Below are 25,358 nucleotides of genomic sequence, written 5' to 3' on the forward strand. Positions count from 1 at the left end.
TCTTTGAATTACATATTAATGTAATTCAATAAAAATAAAAATCTAAATTGACGATGTCTTAAAATTTCCCCAAAGTAGTACATACAAGTGCAGGAGTTGTATTATAGTGTTGAAATCTGTTTTTAACCCAGCAAACCTTCAACATCGACAAACGCCCCCTAACCTTATGTTTCATTAACCTTCTAGACGACCTTTAGGAATGCTATGTAAATATTAATAATAATAAGAGTAGTGATTTTTCTTATTGATGTTAATATTACAATACTAGTATAAAACTATACTCTAATGCTAGTAATAATAGTAGTACAGTTATTGCCGCAGTAGCTACTAGTATCGTTAGTAAACTCCGTCCAGTGGTCAAGTCTTGGTGTACAAAGCCAGCGCTCATGTAGTGTTGCGCGTAAAGCGCTTGCGTCAAATGTTTTTTTTTTTTTTGAAGGCCCGACTAGCCAACGTGCTAATCCAACATTTGGAACGTTAGAGGAATTTTCATAATTACTAACCTTCTGAGAGTATTTTTATTCTTTTAAACACCACCTGATTAAAGGTATGTATACCTGGGCATGTGCAGATTTATCTTGAACTTTAACTTTGCCCGCTAATAGTTGAGTGTTGTTTGTTAAGTAACGCCAGGTTGCGCTAATATTAGCTTAGCCTAAGTCTATGCCGGGGACACTGGAGCGTGCTCGGTGCTAGCTTTAGCTAACTAAGCTGCTAGTTTTTTGGCCGCATAAACAGTGAGCAAATTAACTCGTTGTAACACAATAACAATACGTGGGTCCTGGGACTTTATAATAGTCACCCTTCGAACGCCATCCCATTGAGCTAAGCTAAGTTTAAGTATTGTTGCTGCTGGGCAGCAGAAGTCACCGACGGGTACTTTACATTCATATGACTAGATACCAATAAACATCGTTGTGCTTTTTCACTTATAGTGTTGTTGATTTAAACTAATCGTTTTAAAAGTTTGGCTCTTTGTTTTATTTTACATTGTTTAGAGGACTTGATTTAATTACACATCTGGTGCTGCTGATAACGGGTATCTTGGTTCCTTCTTCAGGTCGGTCCACTTCACTTCCACAATGTCCTTCCCCCCTCATTTAAATCGGCCGCTGTTGCCTCCTCCAGGCATCCCTCCTCAGTACACAGGCTTTCCCCCAGGTAAGCACCCTTCTGATTGGCGTTCACCTGTTTTGTTTCAGTTTTGCCACAATGTCATTATTAAGAGGCATATTCGCAACACTGAAGGTAGTTGAGATTCGCTACATTACTGAAAATATTTGAGAATCGTTTTACTAATCTGCAGTCATAGATCTTAAGTGAAAATGGTGTAATTGCTAGTTGCATGTTTTCTTTGGCTGTTTCAGGAGCCCCTATGATCCCAGTTCACATGGGTATCATGGCCCCCACACCTGCAGTAATGGTTCCTTCAGTACCAGTGCTCAGCAAGCCTGCAGTCCCTAAGAGGGAAACCATTGCTGTGAATGCCAAAGACAGTGATGAGAACAGTGGGCCCACCACAACAGTGTTTGTAGGGAACATATCAGAAAAGGCTTCAGACATGTTGATCAGACAGCTGCTGGCGGTAAGAGGGGAACACACATTCTACTTGTAGAAATACACCAGCAAAGGCAGACACCCTCTTAAGTTGACAACTTTATTTTTTTCTTTGTAATTCTATAGAAATGCGGAATTGTTTTGAGCTGGAAGAGAGTACAAGGAGCCTCTGGCAAGCTTCAAGGTAATTTCTAATAATCCAAAGTGGGTATTATTTAGTCAGTATATGGGTATTAAAAGATGAAGAATATCTAGATACAAGACAAACCATCAATTCAGTCTATAAACCTAAACATTTGATCATGCCCTTATGTCTATTTATATGTCAATATTTGTTCCAGCTTTTGGTTTCTGTGAGTATAAGGAGCCAGAGTCCACACTGCGAGCCTTGCGACTGCTTCACGACCTCCAGATTGGAGATAAAAACCTACTTGTGAAAGTTGATGCCAAGACAAAAGCACAGCTGGATGAGTGGAAGGCCAAGAAGAAGACTGCAAATGGGGTATGAATTTTGTAATACCAATTGTTGGGTCTGCGCTTCCACAGGCCCCGCTGGTTTAGAAACTTATTGTGTGTGTGTGTGTGTGTGTGTGAGTGTGAGTGTGTATGTTTGTGTTTGGGGGTGCGTTTGTGTGACCTCCTGCCCACAAAAGGATCATAAAAGCAGGAGGCTTACTACACAAGAAAACAGAACCCTCACATAGATGTCCCTACAATAAACCACTTCAGCCTCCCCCACCAACAAACTGGCTGGAGAGGTGGTCAGAGACAAAGGAATGTCTTTGATCATGCTGCTTGAACTAAGACTTACAAATTTAAGTATCACAATGACAATATTTAACAATTTGACTCCAACAGCAATTCAAATAATTGTTTGCAGCAGCTAGAGAATGTGAAAAATTGCTAAACTTGACTCATTTTATTGACAGGATAAAAAGAGTGAAGATGCAGGAGAAGACGAGGAAGAAGTGTTAGATGAGGAGACAAAGAAGAAAGATCAGATTATCAAGGGCGCCATCGATGGACTGATGCGGGAATATGCTGCGGAACTAAATGCACCTTCACAGGATGATGAGTCCCAGCGACGAAAGAGAAAAAAGGAGAAAAAAGAAGAGGTACTGACCTTGATTAATTGTTAACTTGTGCTACTGTTTTGTTTACTCCTTAGCTTGAAAGTGAGCATTGTTATTTCAACCTGTCAATGTGTTGTTTTTCCTCAGGATGACATAAACACTATTGACATGGAGGAGGACAAGAGGGACCTGATTTCCAGAGAGATTAGTAAATTTCGTGACACTCACAAGGTAAAGTGGCTTCTTTGATCTTGTAGTTGACATTTCAGGTTTTGGACAGCAGTTCACTCCTAGAGCTTGCACATTTAGTTGACACAGTTTTTTTTTTTTTTTTTTTTTTTAACCCTAACTCAGTAACATGCATACTCCACTATAGATTGGCGGTCCCTAAAACAACACCACCAAACATATTATTCTGCCCTAAACTATATGAAATGTTTTATTTTCAATGTTTGAACACTACAAGTGGGCAGACAGCTAGTTTATTCTTGTCACCTTTCTCAGGTGTGATTTGACACCTGCCACTATTGCCAAACTATCTAGGGTGTGACCATTATAGATCCATATCTTCATTCATCACACAAAAATGCATGGCGACGATGTAAAGTTACTTAAAAGCTAATCTATTCATTAAACCCCACCATTATGATAGTGATCATATGGTGACAAAAGCAAGATGAATCTCAGAGCTTTGGAAAAAGTTGCCAGGATAGGATGTAAGTATCAGCCTTCATTTACTATATACATATACTGGGCGTCCCCCTCTTGAGGACTTGCATTGGGGCAACTGTGCTGCTCAGTTGTGTGTGTGAGTTGGCCTTGATTTAGCCAACCTTACCACCACGCAAAGACAGTTTCCCTAGATCATCCTGAATTTATGACAGCCTTGGTGCTTCACTCGAAAGCTGGTGAGTCAGTGAACCTGTGCGAGTCCTCTGTAAATTATGGTCTGTCATAATGGTGTTCATGTTGAAGCACAAGGACTCAGTAACTATTGCAGTGACTTTGGCTGTAGCCTTATTATTCTAGTGTGGGGTGGGGGCGCCCTCTCCACAGCAGTAAGATGATCTGAAGACTAACAAGGTACGTGCTCTCTGTATGTTTTGTTGTGGAATTTCTTTCTTCTGTCTCTTCCATTTGATAAATACCTTACTCTCTCTGCATTAGTTTTTATTTTTTTATGAAAGATTAGTTAGTGAGTTTATTCAATCAACTGTTTAAATTCTAATTGTTATTAAAACAACAGGAAAGGTAGCAATCTAGTTGGGTTTTGGATGCATAACTCTGGTTTGCTTGAAGTGTCCTCCAGCTGTAATCACGATCTTGCCAAAACAGCGTTTAAACAAAAGGAGAAATTTCAGCTGCCTGTTGTGACCACCATATTTGGGCCGATCGATTTTTAGCCCCAGAACAAAAAAGAAATCATACTTATTTCAGTATCATTATGATTATTTAGTGTGGTTAATCAGTTTTTAGTGAGTGACTTTGCAGGGAGTGAATTCAGGCTTTTTATGGGGAAAGAAAATTAAAGGAAGCGCTTAAATGCTGAAAGAGTATTTTTGCGAAGTGCTTTAATAATACCTGATTTTTCTTTATAATTATAAGTTTGCTTAAATATTACTGTTTATATACACCCATACATGCTTACTGTAAAAAAAAAAAAAAAAAAAAAGTTAATTAAAAATAATTTTAAAAAAGTTTACATGGTCACATGTTTATTTAGTATTTAGCCTTGGCAGACAGTGCAGAGGTAAGTAAAAAAAAAAAAATGTATTAAAATAAAGAAAAAACACCTAACGTGAAATCATAGATTTGAATTAGAGCTAGGGTATTAAACAATATAAAGACAACTTAACTGGAGCATTATAGATTTTTAAAATAATTAACATCTATGTTATCTCTGTCATGTCACACGTTTCTTTCTCTTGAGATGCATAACACCCAAGGCTTTTAATTAGTTAGTCATTGTAAAGACCAACTGACTGCATATGACTTGTACAAGAAAATCTTTTGTAAAGTTATTTTCCATTTAACCTCAAGTACAACAGCGCCAATTTAAGAGGAATGCAAAATGATGAACATAGTATTATATTAAGGCTCAATATATTCAGTCATTGTTTTTAAGTCTTATTTTGCATCAGATGCCAGTATAACTGCAAAGGAAATCTGGTTAAAGCCTTGTGTGTGATGTCCATAAAACCAGAGTTTGGTGTGTGTGTGTGTGTGTGTATGTGTGTGAATAATCAGTCCTGAAGAGCTCCTGAAGACTTCTGCAGGGGTAAGACCGTTTCTACAATTTCATTTATCTGTTCAGAAATATAACTGATGTTCATAATGTTTATTTTTTTGATTTTAGCAAAATACCAAATGCCATGTTACTCATTGAAGTAAAGGCTGTTGTTTTTGATGACGATGATAATGATGATGCTTAAGCAAGACAGAATCCCATAACATTTTTCCCTTGTATACCGTGTGACCTGCTTTCCTCCCAGGCCTAACTTAAAAGGCTTGTAAGGGCAGCGAAGGGCTGAGTCCATAGTTCAACACCTGTAAGTCACAAACAACTAGTTCAACAAAAGACTGATGCCTGTTTTCTGTTTTTGTTTTCCTTGTTCTGAGAGGAGGACTCTTAAGGAGACAAAAAGCATTGTCATTTCCCGCGTTTTTTTGTTTGTTTGTTTGTTTTTTGTTATGAGTTGGATACGTTCCACGGGTCTTTAAGGCCATTAAAGTGGTTTCCAGTTCTATTCTTGCTAAGCTGTAGTTTATGCTGCAGGCTTCAAGCAATAAACTGTGTCCTATAGTTTTAGATTAATGTTGAAGCTGTCTCTCTGTGGGGGAAGAGCTTTTTGATTGTTCCTGGTTTTCCATTTAGGATTCTGGCTTCTTATACAAGCTTTGCGCTGATTAGCAAAGAGCATGTTCACCTATGAAACCAAAACCTGGAAACCACTTGATCTGTGCACAGCTGTGAATTGGTTGCAGGGGCTCCCTGCGTCTTGTGTGGCATAAGCTGAACCTGTTTGTATTTTACTCTGCAGAAACTTGAGGAAGAGAAGGATAAACGAGAGAAGGAGCGGCTGGAGTTTGAACGTGAAAGGAGGGAACGGGAAAAAGAGCGAGAGCGGGAAAGAGAGCGGCGGGACCGCGAGAGGGAAAAGGAGCGAGAGCGGGAACGGGAGAGGGAACGAGAACGTGAGAGAGACCGAGATCGAGACAAAGACCGCGACCGCAGGACCAGGGAAAGGGAACGAGAGCGAGAACGGGAGAGAGACAGAAGCCGTGACAGGAGTGCCGACCGCAGCCGATCCAGGTGAAGCAAAAAAAACGGAATAATGTATAAAGACACATGTTACAATTAAATACATACAAATGTTTGCAGGTACTTTGCTGGTGATTGAATTCTGACTTATTATGAATCAAGTTTCTGCAAGCTGATTTTCTCAGGATTTAATTGAAACCGCCTGAATTTTAAATTGAAATGTTAAAATTCATATCATCTCATTTTGATGAAACTCCTTAAGACTATGTACCATGCTTGATCAACACTTAGTACTTGGATTTGCCACGTGTTTCTATATGGTCACAAATAAAAGAAAATGTATCTATGATTTCATTGTTGTAGGGAGGTCAGCCGAGACAGAGACAGAGAAAAGAAGAGAGACCAAGAGGATGAAGAGGAAGCATATGAACGCAGGAAACTGGAGAGGAAACTTCGAGACAAGGAAGCAGCCTATCAAGAGGTGGGACTGGCTGAGCTAAAAATGATAAAAACCATGCGCTGAAGTGCCTGAGGAATATAAGCACTCCTACTAGCAGTGAGGTCACAGCTTCTATGTCCTACTATACAAAATGTTTGTCTGAGAAAGTCAAGCAGTAAAATTCAATTAAAATGATTCTTTATATGTCCAAAAAAACCAATAAATCTTCAGCATCATTTCTATTTTTAGCAGAGTAACATTCCTTGTATTACTCGTTTACCTTAGCTAGGGGTAGTTCTTGTGTGATGTTTGCCGCTTGCCTGACAATATATTTGTTGTAGCGGCTGAAAAACTGGGAGCTGAGGGAGAGGAAGAAGGCACGGGATTATGCTAAGGAGGCTGAGAGAGAAGATGAACGCCGACGAGAAATGGTAAGTGGGTTCTGAATGATCACTGGTTCTGTACTATTATACAGGTTAAGTTCATACTGTATTTATTTAACTAGGGCTCTGTATATCAAAGTAACTTTGGGGTTAACTCTGGGGTTACAGAGTTTAAGTGGTTTATTTATTACCAGACTACATTGGTATATTGCGCTGCAGACTTAACCTGCTCTGGTAAAGGTTAGAATAGAGATAAGAGATGAACACACAGAGCCACAGCCTACAAACTAATCAGTTTTCTGGAAATGGTATTGCCATGTGTGGAGAAACCTGTGGACTTGAGGGTGCAGGTAGTTGGAGGCTTTGTATGACTGCACCCTAAGCCTTGTAGTCGCCAAACTTAATTTAAGATTTGCAAGAAGGCTAAACCTGCTTACTGGTTTCAATTCTGTATTTACTAACAGACCCACTAACACACCCTGTTCATCTGAATGCAGATAACCACCTTTGTGTAAATGCTTAGCCTAATTTTTTTATCTTGGTGTGATTGAAGCCAGATAAGGAAGTCATATCTTGGGTATGTTGATTAAATTTTATAGCAGAGCAGTCAGTTTTTCCCGTAAAACTACCTAAAAACATCTGTTTTTCATTTTTAAGGTAAAACGTTGAAATGTTGTCTTTGTGGGAAGCATTTAACAAGTTTGAAGTCTGCTCTTTTTCTCAGTTAAAAAGAATTCTACTTCATATCTTGTGTTGTCCATGTTGTAGTTCTCTGTGTTCATATGATTTAGTTTACTAATTCAGACAGTAGAATTTGTTAGAAGTAATTATTGTGGAGAAGTTCATTTTTGTCCTTTGTTTTCATTAGATTAAAGAAGGCAAACGGTTAAAAGAGTTTCTTGAAGACTATGATGATGACAGAGATGACCCCAAGTATTACAGGTGAGTGTTAACCCAGGTCATCAAAAACAAATGCACTCATGCAGGATCCTAATTGGCTGTGCATAATCTTTCTACTGAACACTTCCTGTGCTCACAAGATGGCACTGATTAACACCCGCTAATTATAGGTCACTATAAATCCACTATAAAAAAAATTTCCTATACATGTAATGTTGTTTACCATACACTGCTGATTTCCTGTTGCCACCAGACGGCACTATGGATGTGACCTAATATTGACACATACAGTGGAGGAAATGAGCAATCTCTAAATTTTATGGTAGTGGCTGCAAGAGTTTTACATGAGATTTCCAGATGGCAATATTTAACCATATTCATAGCCACTAGTCAATGATTATAGTTAAATAGTGCCATACACATGTTCAGAGGTAGACCCTTATCAAACATGAGAAGTTTGGTTAATGAGTGAATTACAGGAAATTAAAATTTCATGGGGAATGATTGAAATTTGCTATGGCAACATAGGCACGCTCTTAAATGCTTTGCAATTCACCTTCAAGAGTTTTTATTTATTTAATTTTATTATTCATTTATTTATTTATTTATTTTTGTGTGTGTATCGTGCTGTGTTACATATGTTTATTAAATGTTATACATATACGCACAACACAGCAGTGGGGCTTCTGTTTTGCAGAACGATGCTATAGAGTCATTTTGCTCCACCCATGTACGTGGCCCATAACATGTGTAAATTGTGTTAGATCATGTGTAGGACTTTAAATAAGCCAATTTCTTTTCATATTTTTCTTTTTTTTTTGTTGTTGTAAGAAATAAAAAAACAGAGCATGCACAATAGGGCCTCCTCACTATCAGCAGATCCTGTGTGACCCACATGTGGCTCATGGCAGCGCATGCAGTACTGCAGCCATTGTTCTGAAAGCTGTTATTTTCCGTATGACCCCTAGGGGCAGTGCACTGCAGAAGCGTCTCAGAGACCGAGAGAAGGAGATGGAGGCGGATGAGCGTGACAGGAAGAGGGAGAAGGAGGAGCTGGAAGAGATCAGACAGAGGCTGTTAGACGAGGGACATCCAGACCCAGACGCAGAGCTACGCAGGGTATGCTTGTCTGTAATGTAATATAAATGTGTGTGTTTGCCTGTATCTGTCTGAGCTGAGTGGGGCATGCTGTCTGTTGTCTGTGTGAAGGTCACTTTATCGTCTGAGTCGCTCTGCACATTATGTACGTCTAGCTGTCATTATCTGTTGACCTTCTTTTCTGTAAAATGCTGTGATTGGATGATTATTTTCTGCATATCTGCCTGTTATTGGTCCAGATGGAGGAGGAAGAGGAGGAGCGTCTGAGACAACCTCCCATCGTCCAAGAGCCAGAACCTGAGGAGGAACGTGAGCGCCACAGGGGTTCACGAGATCACCGGGAGCGCCGACAGGAACAGGAGAGAGCAGATTCACGCTCACGACCCCCCCAGTCTGACAACGAGGTGGAAGAGGGTGAGGAGGAAGATTATGACAACGATGAAGACAACCCAGATGTGAAACCACGCCTAAAGCCCACAATGCGACCAATCACAGCAGCGCCTTCTGTGTCATCAGCCAGTGGAAATGTGTCTCCCAACACGCCCGGGGAAGAGTCACCCTGTGGCATCATCATCCCCCATGAAAACTCCCCACCTGAGGCTCTGCCGCAAGAGGAACACCGGCCAAAGATTGGCCTCAGCCTGAAACTGGGTGAGTCTAAAAAATCTTTTACCTCATTACAGGATGAAGAGACACACACAGCATACCCATGTAAATATGGATTAATTAATCGATTAGTTGATGGGCAGAAAGTAGCAAAATGTTTAATAATTGATAAAAATTCATAACTAGGAAATACGTTTTTTGCATTTTTTTTAAGTTGCATTCTATAGACTAATAATTGTTTAAAACTGGTTTTAGGGTAAAAAAAGAATAATAGGTGATGTGTTGCTTTTCTTGAGGTTTTGATCTTGTCTGAATGTAGTCAAGGTAATTTGGCACCTGCTACACTGTTTGGTTAGTGTGAATTGGACTGAAGGAAAGGATATTTCTATATTTTAATTTATTTTGAAGCTAAATAACCTCATAGGGACAAATCTATGATACACAGATTCCTACATGGATCAGGCCGTGTTCCAGAAAGCATGTTTAACAAACTCTGACTCCTGTCCACTTCATTGTTTCTGTCACCTCAGAGTGTGTTCACTCTGAGTGTGTGTGGGTATTTAAAGAAAGCCATCATCAATGGAGCTCAAATACCAATATTCACCATGGCAACAGATAATTAAAGGGCAGAGCCTCAATTGTCATTGACTGGTGGACTGAGGAATATGAATCATGACATTCGTCTGAAAAACAGAGGGGACTTATTTTAATCGGTGTCATCTGCTCAGGCATCATTTATCAAACCTAAATTTCCCTTTAAGAGATGAAATCTGGCAGAATTCCAGTTTTACATCTGATGTTTTATTGAATCAAATTTTTAATCAGACAGTAACAAAATGGAAGTTATGACAGTGTTTTTAGTGTTTTTAATCAGCTAAATTTTTGCAAGGTAATGTGCCCGAATATGAGCTTTGATAAGAACTATATGAATGTCAGGCAGTTGTTTCAACATTTTCAGATGCTGTTAAAGGCTTTTAAATAACTCTGGGGTTTTGAGACAGAAATCTTGCTCCTTAACTACAGACAGAACAGTAGTTAAACTCTGTGTGCTTGTCAGGTGCCACGGGAAGCCCCAGTCAACCCATCGCCGGAAAGAGAAAGAAGCTTCCGGTGGACAGCGTGTTCGACAAGTTTGATGACGAGGAGGCTGACGAGCAGCCACGCAAGAGGAAGCTGGTGCCCCTGGATTATGATGACGACAAGAGCCTCGGGGTGGACGGTGCTGGACTTTCCAGCATAAAGGGAGCCAACGCTGAGGAGAAACGCAAACACATCAAGAGCCTGATCGAAAAGATTCCCACCGCAAAGCCCGAGCTCTTCTCGTACCCACTGGACTGGTCCATGGTTGACACGGTGAGGAGAAGAGGGACAATTTGTGGTATCTCACTGAGTGTCTGTCTTATTTTTAATCCATTTGTAATCAGGCAAGTTAGAAAAGAAAACCTGTGCTAAGAATATTTTACTCGCAGGATTTAAATGATCAAGGAGGGTCAATTCACAACCTTAATCTCTGCTTATTGCTAAAAATAATATAGAATACTCTTTGTCATCCCTTCTTCCACAGACGTTAATGGAACGGCGTGTTCGTCCCTGGATCAATAAAAAGATCATTGAGTACATTGGAGAGGAAGAGGCAACGTTAGTGGACTTTGTCTGCTCCAAGGTAATAGTCATGTCACTAGTTGACATCTGTCTCAGAGGGAAAGTGGAACGATTAAAATGTAATCTTTCTGATATTTTCTTCTGTGTACTTTCAGGTGATGGCCCACAGTACACCGCAGACTATCTTGGATGATGTTGCCATGGTGAGCAAAGACACAGTTGATAGATGCTTGTTTATGTGGTTTCTCTGTTTCTAATTCTTGTCAGGATGCAGGGGGTTTTTTTTACCTTCTTACTAACCTTCTCAATCAAATTATACCAAAATACACTTCATTAGGTACACCTGTTCAGCTGCTTAATGTCAATATCTAGTTAACCAATCACATTGCAGCACCTCAGTGCATTTAGGTATGTAGACCTGATCAAGACAGCCTGCTGAAATTTAAACTGAGCATCAAAACGGGGAAGGAAGGTGATTTAAATGGCTTTGGACAAAGCATAGTTGTTGGCGCCACAAGCATGGTCTAAATATTTCAGAAACTGCTGATCTGCTGGGATTTGTCCACATAACCACCTCTAATGTTTGAAAAAGAGAAAATATTCAGTGAGTGACGGTTCTCTGGGTGTAAAAGCGTTGTCAGAGGAAAATGGCCAGACGGCTCGAGCTGATATGAAGGCAACAGTAACTCAAGTTACCCACTTGTTACAAATAAAGTATGCAGAAGAGTATCTATGACTACACCGTGTCAAAAGCAGCAGAAGACCACTCCTGTCAGCTAAGAACAGGAAACGGAGGCTAGGATCACACACAGTCTCATTAAAATCAGACAACAGACGATTGAAAAGTATTGAGTGATCTACTGAATCTTGAGTTCTGCTGCAGCAGTCATATAGTAGGGTCAGAATCCTACCTTATATCAACAGTTTAGCTTGATGGTGGTCACGTTATAGTGTAGGGGGATATTTTGTAAACACATTTTAGATCCCTTAGTACCAACTGAGCATCACCTAAACTACGCAGCCTACCTGTGCATTTCTTCTGACGATCTATGTACAGTGTACTCAGCTTCTGATTCCAGGAGGATGTGTCACAAAGCTCGTATCATTTTAAACTGGCTTTTTGAACATAAGAGTGAGTTCACTGTACACAAATGGGCCTCCAGTCACCTGATATCAAACTAAGAAAGCACCTTTTGGGATGTGAAAAAGTGCAAGATTCATGTCATATTAGCAAAAATCTCAGAGCAATGGTTCTAGAGCCTTAGTAAATCAGGGACATCAGGAATTAAGGCAATTCTGGAGGCAAAAGAGTGCAACAGGTACTAGCAAGGTGTACCTAATGAACTGAAGAGTATGTTAGTTCCATCTGATTTAAGATGGGTGGGGGGAGATTTATGAGGTGAGATTTCAAGCGCATCTCTTACCCATCAAGGTGCCAGATAAAAATGTAACCCTTTAAGGCAACTGAAATTGTTAATTTTGACTATGAGTTCAAGATTTTTTAAAGAAACTGGCCTTGAAATCTTTTGTCTCTCATTCGATGGCACAAGTAGAGCCATGTCAAATGAGATGTATTTTAATTAGCAGTTCATAGTCAGTATTTTAACATGTTCACCTTTTCCACATACATGTCATGAGTTTAGGTTAGTCCTCTAAGTTTATCTTTCGATTATCTAACTTTCTTTTTGTTCCGGGTCAGGTTCTTGATGAAGAAGCTGAGGTCTTTATAGTGAAGATGTGGCGGTTGCTCATTTATGAAACTGAAGCAAAGAAGATCGGACTGGTGAAATAATCGTCGGCCGAATGAAGATGAATTCCTCTTCTCCTTTACCTTCATTGTGTATAATACTGTAGCGAATTTATGTCACCCCAGAAGACGTGACTGACCATACCAGTACAGACTGTAACTGCAGATTCTGCTCATTCTCACATTTGCACCAGTTGTTGGGTCTCCTTTGTTTTTTTCTTCTTCTGTTTAAACATACTCAGGCTGCATCCACCTCCACTCTGCAGGTGCTGATTGTGTCTGTGTGCTTTTGTGTATATACAGTTTGTCATTATTTGGTTATGAAGAAGCTACAGCTCTGGCCACCCAGGGTCACTGTGTTGGAGATGAGACCCTTTAGTCCCATACTTTTTTTTTTGTTTTTATACATGCCAACACACACTGAGTGAGAACAGTTTGCAGGTTTGCTACAAACAGTTCACCATTTCTCAAACTATTCTTTTGAGTTGTGAAATTGGGCTTACAGTTGATTGTGGGTTGGTTAAGTAGACACAAACTAAAGCGTATGAATGACTACAGCTATGATGTTTTTAAAATAATTACAGGGGTATTTATTAAGGGTTTTTGGACATAACTGAATTTTATTTCTGTAATCAATACACAAATTCTTCCCTCTCCCGACATTTCTTGTCACATTCCTGACAAACTGGCATGTTGTTTTCAGACCATCTCTAAAACATCTAGTTGTCATTTGAAATGTGTCTACTGACAAGACCCATAGGCCATGTGACATCCTTAACGCTGTAAAAGCACACGTCATAACCACTATAGGAAAATGAGCTAAGAACGAAAACAATTGAAATTGTGAAGATGCTCTCCATTTGTTTTTGTATTGGTGAACATTTGAATAAATAATTTTTATAATCATTCGACTTTTTTGGTTTTGCATTAAATCACAACCATTAATTTCAGTTCATGTCCTAAAATATGGAGCTGGATTTAGGGTTAAAGGTTTTTTTCTGTTCCCTGTTTCTTTGTGAGCAGACAAATAACCAGATTTTCAACAGCTGGGCTAACACAGACAAACATTAACACTTATGGGCAATTTAGAGTTTCCAATTAACTTATCCCCACTAATTGCATGTCTTTAGACTGTGGGAGGAAGCCAGAGAACTCACGCAAACACGAGGAGAACATGCAAACTCTATACAGAAAGAGCCCAGCCTGATGGTGGAGTTGAACTCAGGACCTTTTTGCTGTGAGGCAACAGTGCTAACCACTGTGCTGCCTGTATCAGAATTCAACTAACTCTTAAATTGGCAGAATGAAAAATAAATAGGGCCTTAAAGTTTCAAACTAAAACGCAAGAAACTTAAAAAAAAAAAAGCAATGAGTTTGTAACAAGTCTCCTAATTTAGAAAAGAAAATTCCCTCCAGATAAACAGTCTGGGTTCTAAGTTTTCTGAATATTAAACCAATGTTTAGGGTTCTTGGCATTCATACGTTGATATACAGTCAAACCTATCTCCAGTTGGCTTCATTACAATCTCTCCATTTGAAAAAAACAAAAAAAGAACAAAAAAAGGCGAGAGTAACCGACAAGATTTACCTTGAATTCATCCAATATTAATAATTGCTGCTTTTTGGGAGAATAAATGTTATTTCTTGTTGGTGGAACAATTTAATTAAACTGACAAAAAGGCATTGAGATCAAAACTTCCAGATCTTTATTGATACGATGGGAGCTAAACAAGAGCCAGTAAAAACCCTTTAACTGGAAGAGAATCAGCACATAAAGTCACCGCTGGCCGGTGTAGAGACAGACGAAGCATATGCGTTTCCCCTTCAGTCAGTCACATCCAGTGAGCAGCCGGAGATAAAGCGGCATGGATACTGAAGACACCGGGCTCTTAAAGCAAGAGGTAAAATGAAAGGCCACAGCTTGAAAACAGCTTTTCTTGTTTTAGAGTTATTTAATCAAATGGGGGTACGTTAAAATAAAAACTATAAGTGATGTTTAACTTGTAATTTAACCATCCTTGTGTCCGTGTCTGGTTAAAAAGACTGCGTTTTCAGTTACCTTCTTCTGAGACAAACCTCTCTTGAACAAACTGGGATGTTGCCAATAAAAATAGTAACACCAGTTAATGGTTGCAATGTGAAAGTTAACGTCTGTTGGACTGGGTGACTGAGGCCAGGTCTGTCCATGTTTCCTTTTCTTCTTTCCTCCTTTGATGCTTTTCTCCCCACCAGCTTTCCAAAGAGGACCGACTCTTAGTCCTCTGCTTTGGCCTCCATCTCCTCAGCGTCGTCGTCTCCATCCACCTCGGCGTTCTCGCGCTCTAACCTCTCCAGCTGCCGGGCGAGCTCTGTCTCATCCGTGTCCGTCACCACCTTAGGCTGCAGGACAAAGTTTACAGTTTAAGCATAATGATCCTTTGGCCAGATGAGCTAAAAACAAACATGATCATGACAAAAAAAAAGTGAAATCATTCACCTCCATCTGGATGTTAAAGACGCCCCTCTTCTCTTCAATCTTCTCCTTGATAGCAGCCATGGCCTGGTTGAGGACAGAGAGGCCCTCTGTGCGCTCCAGGGTGGTCGTCGTCATCACGTAGCGAGGGGGAGCGATCAGGTTGATCTGCAAAAGGTAAACGCCATGAGAGAGAAATCCAAGTAGAGACTACAGCTAGAGACTCATTAAAGTAAATAAGAATTTTTACTTCTTGATGGAAGAGAGAAGGATTACCTTGATGGGCATGGCCTCTGTGGAGCAGCCCAGCCCAGCCCTCAGAGCTTCTTTCACGGCGTCGATCCCCTCGTAACCATAGCACGCCACTTCAATGTCTGCACGAGGTAGAGGAGGTTATCTTCACATTTCTAATTTATTCCTAAGTCCAACTGAGAAACACTGTGAGTAAACAGTCACCTGCTCTGATCTTGACAGCCTGTGGAGTGAGTCGCCTGTTGATGTTATCAATCAACACATTCCTCTCCTCCTCTGTTAAATCCAGGCCATCAAGAATAGCTGGATCTCTGCAGAAAGCCATCAAAATGTAAATGTGTGCACACACTGAACAACCTGTGTTTCATTTTAATAAGAAGTGCTGAAATGAGAACTTACGATACAGCCTGTTTGAAGACATCATAAGCGCCGTATCCTGGCCGCTTGTATTTCTCATCGAAGACCCATGCGGTGCGCTGGTACAAGCTCTCTAGCTGCTCGTCCTTAGTGTACTCCAACACCTCTGCCACGTGTCGCAGGATGCTGTAAACCTGCAAACAATTTAAAAATCAGCTCAGCCCAAACAATATTGTAAAAACAAACAAGATACCTGTTTACAGTTTCTTACAAATACAGATCTAACTTGTCTCACAATATTATAACGAACGCCTGAACCAAACAACCACTACCTTTGACCACAACAAGGCTCAAAGGCAAGTTCCATCGACTTAACTTTACACAAGACAAGGAAGACATCTACGAGCTGGACAACTTGCACCAAAATGACCGAGACAGATAAAAAGCATTTGACCAACTTACAGTTTTAGATTTGGTGAATTTATCCTCACACTTGATGGCCTCCTCTGGTGAAACTCTTCTTTTTGATAAATCAATGTATCCTGAGGAGAAAACAGAAGGAATGCAAAAAAAGCTGTTTTAGTGCAGCAAGTAGTTTCTTACAATTAGGAATGATACGATTAACTAACAGGGAGGGATTTGATGGCCACTTGCTGGTCTAAGTTTCAAAATGAGCTCGTCTTTATTTCCTCATTACCAGCTTTACATTTTCATCCTGTGTCTCTACTCGAGTGTCTGTACATGGATCTGCACAACTATCTATCTATATAAAGAAAATAGTCACGTAATATGAGTCAGATGAGCTGTATATTTTGCGATTAGCAGAAAATCTCCAGTTCAGTAGCTCAGTTCAAAGTGGTCATGCTTAATTCATGTTAGTTTTCTTTTTCTTTTTTTTGAATGTATGAAATATGCCTATGTGTTATAAACTCAAAAATCATCATCTTCATTCATCTTATAATGAGCCTCAGTTCCTCAGTTCACCCACTCTCTCAAACAAGCTGTTTAAGGCAAACTCATCTGATTGGGCTGTCCCTGGAAAAGAGAAGTTTTGAACAGCAGGTGGGTGGAGCTGCAGTTCCCACAGAACTGTTGAACAGATAAAGATATCACCTCTGAGTGACATCATACAGAGCCGAAAGCACAAGAAGGGTCTGAAATGGTGCATTAAAAAGCAGCCTGAGCTTCAGGAATTACCCATACATATGGTGACCTCATTAGAGCAGGTCCCCTTTAATTATTCCAAATTAGATATTCTGTGTGTCATGTGAGACTGTCCTGATATTAAACTGGTGAATGCTATAACTTAATGTAAGTTATTGATCATATTACTAACCACAGTCCACCTGACGTCACAGAATAACACTTCAATTCAAAAAAAGGAAATGTGGACCACACAAAAAGATCTCATTTCATATGGTTTTTATTCCACCAGCACTTTGGCACTGCAGATCCGACACGCCACCAGTTTCAACTACATTAGTCTACACTCACCCTTCTCTTTGTCTACTCGGATGACGACCACGCACTCGTTGCGGCCTATGCGGATGAGCTTGTTGATGGAGCGGATACGTCGACGCGACAGCTCGCTCAGGAGGATCATGCCCTCAATGTTGTTGTACTCCAAAAGGCTGACGTAGGCACCCATCTCAGCGATGGACCTCACGTTCACCATCACGACATCCTCCACCTCTGGGAACCGGTGCTGGTAAAATCGACAGCTGAGCCCCGGCATTGCTGTGAGGTCAGAAACAGTTAAGAAGACAAGGGGAGGTTAACGTCTGCAAGTCATGGCACAAATCTTCACTTTGCAGTTTTAAACACTGTGAAAAGTACTGCTCGGCCTGTAACTTGGTGTTTCAGTACTAATAAATACAATTTTTTTTCTAGTTAATAAAAAAATGGTCAATAACTTGTAACTAGCATCTCTGCCTCCACTGCTTCAGTTTTCACCAAAGGTTGTTTAAAAAGAAGTCCCACAACTAAACACAATCAAAGCTCAACATTAAATTAGCAGAGAACCATGTATAAATTATTTCATTCTGGTTTTCTTTGTCTTTTTTAATCTCAATTATAGTAATTTGTGAATAATCTGTCACACCATCCCTCTGACAATCCTCCTTTTAGATGTAGTGAAAGAGACATGCAGAGCATGTGACAGAGCAGATGCTAGAAACAGAATGAAAGGGTCTGGTGTGGTGACCCCTAAAGGGAGCAGTCACCTACAGCACCTACAACATAACCTAAGTAAAGGACCCATGATCCATTCATGCTTGTGCACAGTCTATTACATGTTAATTACTTAATGGTTGTGAATCAGTGTTTTATATGTGGGGTCAGGCACAAATTATAGAGGCATTATTATTCTCTCACTAATAAAATACAAACTATGCTGTGAAAAAGTAGTCAGAAATGCACAAGAGGACTCAAAAATACAGAACAATCATAATAGTTGTGGGCTGCATCCACACAATGTCTAATTACACGTCAGGTTACAACATAGGCTTTCAACACAGAAGCACAAATCCCCTGTTACCAGGGCACATCACCATGTTAACTTCTAGATTAGCTTGTATGAAATCACTGCCTAATGACCAAACAAATTCTCCTTGAAACAGCGTCATCATTCCATTCAAGATCTCCTGGACTGGTCTGCAGCAGCTGTGCTGCTTTCAGCCTGTATTATGTGTATGACCATTTCATATTCTTCTAATATCATAGTTTTCTCCTCTGTAAAATCAACGTCCCTGTTGGCAGTAGGCTTATCCGGGTTTATGACTGATTGGCTGCTGCCAATGTCAGCTCTCTCGTGTAAGTGCACTTGTAGCTAGATTGAGATGACAAATATGGGGACAGACTTACTATTCCCCAAATCTTTTGCTTTCAACATCCTGTTGTCCCTGTAACCTGAGGACAGCAGCCTACCCCCTGGAGTGTTTGACCCTTAGATCCTATCATCTTTGTTTTCCCATTCTTTGATCTCAACACTCCTGATTGTTGCCTTTAAGACTCTAGATATTGTATCTTGTGCCTCTGTTTAACATTTACATATAAATCATCCTCTAGTGATAGTCGTCTCCTCCCTTCCTCTTGTGTAAACCACTACAAATGCCATGCCTCTTTGGTGGGTCAGAGTCGGCTCATCTTCCAGGACCCACTATCTGGGCTGGTATATGGCTAGTCCATTTCTTTGAGAGTTGATAAACTGTGTGTTAACTTATTGAGATGATAACCACCTTGATGTGATATCATGGGTATGCAGGCCACAGACAGGCAACTGGGACACAATGTCAGCAACCACAAGTACTCTGAGTTTGAAAAATGCTGCAGTCAGCCAATTAACATCAATCCCTTTCTACATCAGAGTATTTTAACCATACACTGCAGTGCCTGTTCATGAAGTATATTCAGCCACCAGTAAAGACATTCGTTTATGGAAGAACACTGTAATGAAAAGTATCATTTTTTCTATTTTACTCAGATTTTAAAATATTAGCTGCGGTCATTTTTAGAGGCTTTAACCTGTAAAAAGACTTTGGCCATAAAGATGTTTTCTTTCTAATCCTTAGTCTACTATCAAGAAAGGTGTGGACAAAATAGTAGAGAGATACCTTTAATATTAAACGAAAAGTCCCAGTCCGTTTGAATGGAGCCACTTATCTGTGTTTCTATGTTTTCCCACTGAACAAAAGTAAAAGCCTAGGTTTAGCTTATACAAATATCCAGGACATAAAATAAAAGCAGGGAAATGAAACAAACTTCTGCCATTTGTCTTTTTCCCCTGTTGCTGTGAATGGACTGATGTAACGCATCATCATCGCAGAAAAATCACTTACTGTTTAAAAGAGAGAATCGGCGACAAAATATGGACACAAAAAGCTGCTTACCAAATATTTAGTACGTGTTACCAGCGACTGTATGACTTCCTAGTTATCACATTTAAAACCACGAGAAGAATGTTCATTCAAGCGCAGAAACGCTATCTTTCAACATCAGTTAGCTTCCCAGCTAATAACCCGGTGCCCAGCTCACATGCGGCACACGCAGGCTAAGCTGTTAGCCGGCTATCTGCCAGTTCCGATCGTTCCCCAGTCCCCGCCAAACGACATCTTCATAAAACAAACTCACCTGTGTCATAAGGTTACAGAACGACGCGCCTGAATGTTCCGTGCTGACTTTGTTTAAATGTCAGATTCGGTTTTCTTTCTGGTGTTTTGTTTTTTTTAATGAGTAACTCAGGCCCGCTAGCTCACATTCATGGGTGTGCTAATTTGTCGACCCGGAAAAGATCGTAGGGACCTTCCACACGCGCGCATGTGCGGAACGAGATTGGTTCTTTGGTCACATGACGCGGAGGGCCAGCTGATCATCGCCGACAAGATCACGACCGTCAACTCGATCTGCTCTTCTAATCCTACACGAAGAGCGAGATTTTAGCTGTTATATGTCTAGATTAATAATTCAGGATTCAAGCTAAAGTTGTAGTGTTGATTTAGGGAAGCGGGAGTGAACTGAAAATCGCAGTAATCGACAAAAAACGGAAAGATGTCTGGAAAAGACAGGATCGACATATTCCCCTCCAGAATGTAAGCAGCTTGTGCGATGGCTAGTTGCTAAAGCAATGTAGCTTCCTTAAAGCTCATATACCACTGTTTTGTTGACATATTTGCTTTTATATATGAAAGTTGTGGATAATTTTCTGCATGCATTTGAAAAGCAGGGATCGCCGTTTTGTTTTGTGCCAAGGTTACCGTTTAAAAGAGGAAGAATCCTTCTGCTGTCATGTGATATTTCTCACATTATCCAAGTGTGAGCTGTCAGTCGGAGCGACTTCATTTTAACCTAATTTCACCTGCATCCAGTTATATTAGATTTACGACCACTGAAACAGTATAACACAGAGGTTTGACCCTTTCATCAGCTCCTGGGTGCAAATATCAGTGAGCTGTGTATGTAGAGGAGTGGTGCAGATTGTGTTGATCCTTACCTTGTTTTAAAAATAATGCTATTACACAAATTACACCATGTAACACCTTCTGTCCGTAGACTCTTGGTTCAGATAAGATCTCCTCCCGAAAAAAAATTCTGAAAATTCTGAAAATTTCTAAAATTCTGAAATGGTAAAAAACAGAAGAAATCTCAGGAAAATCAATGGGATCTCTCTTCCAGGATGGGAAGGGATTCAGCATAGAGCAACGTAGTAAATTTATATTAGAGACGATCAGGATGACATCGTTAACAATCTAACATGTAACAATCTGTGAGTAATGTGACACAAAAGTGGGCTTGAATGTTGATGGCTGTATGTTTTCGGCTGCTCCCTTTTTCACAAAGAGGGCTCCACAGAGGATGGATCCCCATATTTATCTGGTCTTAATCCAGGGATCTCTAACCTTTACACTATGGAGCCATGTTAAATTCCAACGCAGGCCTAAGGCAGCCTTATTGCATATGAGTCACCTGCTCAAGTCTGGAAAGAGCTGGGGAAAGATTGTGATTTGGAAATTTTTATTTAGCCTTTATTTAAATTGAAAGTTATCAGTCATGATAATTTAAATGAAAAGTCAATGAGCAGTCAATAACAAGTGAGTTACAACTACTTAGCTATTTAGCAGATAAAATTCAACTTGTCAGGAGCTCATTGTAAGGTCTCCCACCAGAACTACAACACATGGACTTATGCATTAGCTAGATGAAAGAGAAGAACAGATACTACTACTTATTCATTTTTTAAGGTAAGCCAGCAAATGGCCAGTTGAATTAGAACCCAGGCCTCCACACTATAGCCCTATAATATACAGGTTTGCCTGCTAAAACCAGTGAACCACACTGGTGCTCCAGAACAAACTACTACTCTTGACAATTAGCATTTAGTAGCCTGTTAGAAGAGGGAACAGAGGAGTTTCAGTAGTGGTTTTTTTGTCTTCATGGGTGCATGATAGCCCTGCCCTGAGGGCATTGAAATAAACTCACTAGAGAGAATGTGGCCACCTTGACTAATAAGACCCTTTTCTTTCTGAACTACACATTTCTTTGGACTTGGTACTCTTGGAGTATACGTCTTTAATAATGCTTTTAAGGCTGTTCCTGTCCTTCAGAGATGACCCATTGAACCAGTATATGACATAAAATGATGAAATGTGGAAAATTAGAAGCAAATCCATAAAAAAAAAAAGAGCTTTAACAAGCATAGAGGTCGAGAGAGAAAAGAGGAAAAACTGAAATGCCGGTTAAAAAAAAAAAAAAAACTGGGGTGAGGGTATCAACTACCAGGGAAGAGAGACAGAGACCTTGGGATGGCCTAAGGTCTGAGTGAAAACATGACAAGGAGATGAAATGAATGAAACTTGGTTGTGTCATTTTACCCTTAATTTAACTGTCTGATTCAAATAGAGTGTTAAAAATATGTGGGTTTCTCTGGATTTGCAGGGCTCAGACCATCATGAAGGCTCGGCTGAAGGGAGCACAGACCGGCCGCAACCTGCTCAAGAAGAAGTCCGATGCCCTCTCCATGCGCTTCCGTCAGATCCTTCGCAAAATTATTGAAGTCAGTTTAAAATGAACCTTCATTTTTGGTCCTAATACAGTCTGAAAGAACAGATGATGCGATAAATACTTTATTCATACATCATGCATTTTGGTTGGAGGCTGTAGCTCATGATAATGGTCAATTAATCTGATACTAAGAGATGTTTCTATAGTAATTAATTGGGTATCTTCATTGTTATGAACTAACAAATTACAGCCAGTCTGAATCAAAACCTCATGAAATAAAATCTTCATGAAGGCTTTCAGCTACGTGTTTCCCAAAGGTGTGTTTATTTATACTTTTAGACTAAAACCAAGATGGGAGAGGTGATGAGGGAGGCTGCCTTCTCATTGGCTGAAGCTAAATTTGCTGCAGGAGACTTCAGGTAAGAATGAGAATAACGTGTCAGCGACGTGATGTTGTGTTCTGGTGCAGAAACACAAACAACTTCCATCTGTTGTTTTTGTCTACAGCACAACTGTAATCCAGAATGTTAACAAAGCCCAGGTGAAGGTCAGAGCCAAGAAAGACAATGTGGCAGGTTAGCATCAAAAATATCTTCTCATTTTTAATCATTTTTTGTTTTGTTTAAAATATCTGCTGCTTTTCTTCTTTTAGGTGTCACCCTTCCAGTATTCGAACACTACCAAGAAGGCGGAGACAGTAAGTCCAGTTACATGTCTGAGTTTGGTGTAACTCTACATTGGATTTGAAGGGAATCGCAGAGAGCGCTCTTCCTCACCCCACGATGTGTTTGTGTCTGTCAGGTTATGAGCTCACCGGTTTGGCGAGAGGAGGAGAGCAGCTCTCGAGGTTGAAGAGGAACTATGCTAGAGCTGTGGAGCTGCTTGTGGAGTTGGCCTCCTTACAGGTAGGAGGCGCTGTTGTATTGATGATCTCACATGTAACTGTGCATAATGTGAGTGTATAATCAAAGGCTCAGATCCTAAATGACCAAAACAACTCATGAAGACAAAGGGGTAGCGTCTCCCGCTATAGTTTGTGTATTCCTGCTGTGTGGCATATCACTATAACATTTCCACAAAGGATACATTCATTACACTGAGTTTGTGTGGATTACAGATGCAGATGAAATGTAATCTATACTCTAGAAAAGTTTAAGTGGAAAAAATTGCTCAATTTTGGTTTGCAGACATCTTTTGTCACTCTGGATGAAGCCATAAAGATCACCAACCGCCGTGTTAACGCCATCGAGCACGGTAAACACACTTAACATTCAACTGCAGCCTTTTAAATAAAAAAAGGGTTGGTGCAGCTAAAATAATTTTGAATCCGCTTTGCAGTGATTATTCCCAGGATTGATCGCACCCTCACCTACATCATCACAGAGCTGGACGAGAGGGAGCGAGAGGAGTTTTACAGGTGACGATGTTTTCTGTCTGGCTTGTGAAGGTTTTAGTGCATAAACCTAAAAAAAACTTATCAGGAGGCATCTTTTGCATGTTTATTAGATATTCTTGTTCCAGCTGGCTGTCCAGAGCTCCGAATTCATTCTGTCACTACCCCAGCAACTTAAGTCCAAAACCAGACTGCGCAATCCTCAATTTTTGGTTATAACACAGAATGTTCTCTGCTCTCTGCTTTGCCAGACTGAAGAAGATCCAAGAGAAGAAGAAGCAGCTAAGGGAAAAGACGGAGTTGGAAATAGCCGCCCGTTTAGCTGCTCTGGGACCCATCGCTGAGCCCGCCAACATGCTGACAGAGGAGGCGGATGAAGATCTGCTGTTTGAGTGAGGAGCATTACAGGCCACCGACTTCACTAATCCTTTTATTTATTCTGTGCCTCTCTGGCCAAGTCTGCGTCTCTTTACGTCAGCGACGAAAGTTGTTTCTTTTTTTTGTGTCCACGTCGTGATGATTTGTTCTGAGTGTTTCCAGATGTGTACAGGGATCAAAGTGCTGTTCGGTATAATACACAAGTGAGACCAAAGCAGTCTCTAAAAAATTAAGCAAATATTACAATGAATATGTTTACACATGGTGTGCAAGTGATGATAAAGAAGCGTCCCGTGTGACTGATCACCTTGTAGATATTCAAGTTTTATCATATATAGAGGCATTGCATGCTGTACAGCTTAAAGTGGTTGTGGATTTCAGAGGGTGCGAGTGTGCGCCGTGGAGACCCGTCCCGCTGCTCACTTCATATCGTGCGGTTCCTGTTACCTCACTGGAGGCTGTTTACCATTTCACCAGAAGCCCCAATGTGACCCTGTTGTAAAATGTGATGTGCAAGTCAAAACAGCCCAACACTTCATCCAAATAAAGATGTTCTAAATATTCAACCACTGATTGAATTTCTTTTTTTTTCCCCCACTGAAGGGAAAACATTTTAAGTTCCATATGTAAAGACAATTGGGGAAGACTGCTAAGAGACGGCTTCAGACCTTTAATCAAGCGCAAATTATACTGTGTTTAAGCAACTCTATAGATAAGGAATGATGGCAATTTGGGACCAGAATGCTAAATGTATTTAAAATGCATTTTAAAAAATTAAAAGTTATCTTTTTTCAAAGGAGATCCATTTCAGAGGTGTTCTCACTATTGGATACACCCCATTTAAGTGAGAGGAGAAACTGAATAAGGAACTTAAGTTAGTTACCCAGTGGCTCTGGGCAAGAGTGGCACCACAGTAGATTTAGACACATTAACACTCTGTGTCGAAAAATGTTTTTAACTGCAATCTAAACTTGTGAAAGAAAAAAAATCTAGCATGCTGATAAGTCTTTTGCCAGTTTGGTCAGATTTGTTTTGAAAACGTGCCTGGTGGCTTTGATGGACATGGTTATTGCTTCCTGTCCTTAGCTGCAGCCGATTTGATCCTCTACTGCTGTCACCCATCTGCTTCAAGGTTCAATATATTGTGCATCTGGAGATGCTCTTCTGCATATCTTGGCCCTGACAAGTAGCTAGTGGTTTAGACCAGCGGTCCCCAACCCCAGGGCCACAGACCAGTAACAGGTATCGGGCCACGAGAGTTGAGGCTCGGGTGTGAAATTTATGGTTTTCAGGGTTTTTATTGTTAACTCGGTTTCCCTGGGTCTTTTCCCATGTGTTAGGAATAAATCTTCTTTTTTTGGTAC

At 40.3% G+C, this 25,358-nt stretch overlaps 3 protein-coding genes across 3 annotated transcripts; 2 read left to right on the forward strand and 1 right to left on the reverse strand.

Moving 5' to 3' along the window:
• Nucleotides 1-393: 393 nt before the first annotated feature.
• rbm25b (RNA binding motif protein 25b) lies at nucleotides 394-13,575 on the forward strand. Its single transcript, XM_031730190.2, has 17 exons — nucleotides 394-547; nucleotides 1,061-1,161; nucleotides 1,368-1,585; nucleotides 1,684-1,741; nucleotides 1,899-2,059; nucleotides 2,487-2,672; nucleotides 2,778-2,861; nucleotides 5,672-5,943; nucleotides 6,256-6,373; nucleotides 6,673-6,762; nucleotides 7,583-7,656; nucleotides 8,583-8,733; nucleotides 8,952-9,363; nucleotides 10,376-10,671; nucleotides 10,883-10,981; nucleotides 11,076-11,123; nucleotides 12,620-13,575. Exons 2-17 carry the CDS (start codon nucleotides 1,083-1,085, stop codon nucleotides 12,710-12,712), a joined length of 2,439 nt encoding a protein of 812 aa, XP_031586050.2. The 5' UTR covers nucleotides 394-547; nucleotides 1,061-1,082; the 3' UTR covers nucleotides 12,713-13,575.
• A 775-nt stretch (nucleotides 13,576-14,350) lies between these two features.
• On the reverse strand, nucleotides 14,351-20,015 carry eif2s1b (eukaryotic translation initiation factor 2, subunit 1 alpha b). The gene is made up of 8 exons (XM_031730191.2): nucleotides 19,857-20,015; nucleotides 17,223-17,465; nucleotides 16,191-16,270; nucleotides 15,771-15,922; nucleotides 15,576-15,682; nucleotides 15,396-15,493; nucleotides 15,144-15,287; nucleotides 14,351-15,046 (listed from the first exon to the last, which is right to left on the reverse strand). The coding sequence occupies exons 2-8, from the start codon at nucleotides 17,461-17,463 to the stop codon at nucleotides 14,921-14,923; spliced, it is 948 nt and encodes a 315-aa protein (XP_031586051.1). The 5' UTR covers nucleotides 17,464-17,465; nucleotides 19,857-20,015; the 3' UTR covers nucleotides 14,351-14,920.
• A 66-nt stretch (nucleotides 20,016-20,081) lies between these two features.
• On the forward strand, nucleotides 20,082-24,560 carry atp6v1d (ATPase H+ transporting V1 subunit D). The gene is made up of 9 exons (XM_031730192.2): nucleotides 20,082-20,314; nucleotides 22,158-22,275; nucleotides 22,563-22,642; nucleotides 22,731-22,798; nucleotides 22,876-22,920; nucleotides 23,025-23,128; nucleotides 23,411-23,477; nucleotides 23,562-23,640; nucleotides 23,868-24,560. The coding sequence occupies exons 1-9, from the start codon at nucleotides 20,274-20,276 to the stop codon at nucleotides 24,010-24,012; spliced, it is 747 nt and encodes a 248-aa protein (XP_031586052.1). The 5' UTR covers nucleotides 20,082-20,273; the 3' UTR covers nucleotides 24,013-24,560.
• Nucleotides 24,561-25,358: the final 798 nt, after the last annotated feature.

This window comes from Oreochromis aureus, linkage group 15, assembly GCF_013358895.1.
Source record: "Oreochromis aureus strain Israel breed Guangdong linkage group 15, ZZ_aureus, whole genome shotgun sequence".
In the NCBI taxonomy this organism is placed as follows: Eukaryota; Metazoa; Chordata; class Actinopteri; order Cichliformes; family Cichlidae; genus Oreochromis; species Oreochromis aureus.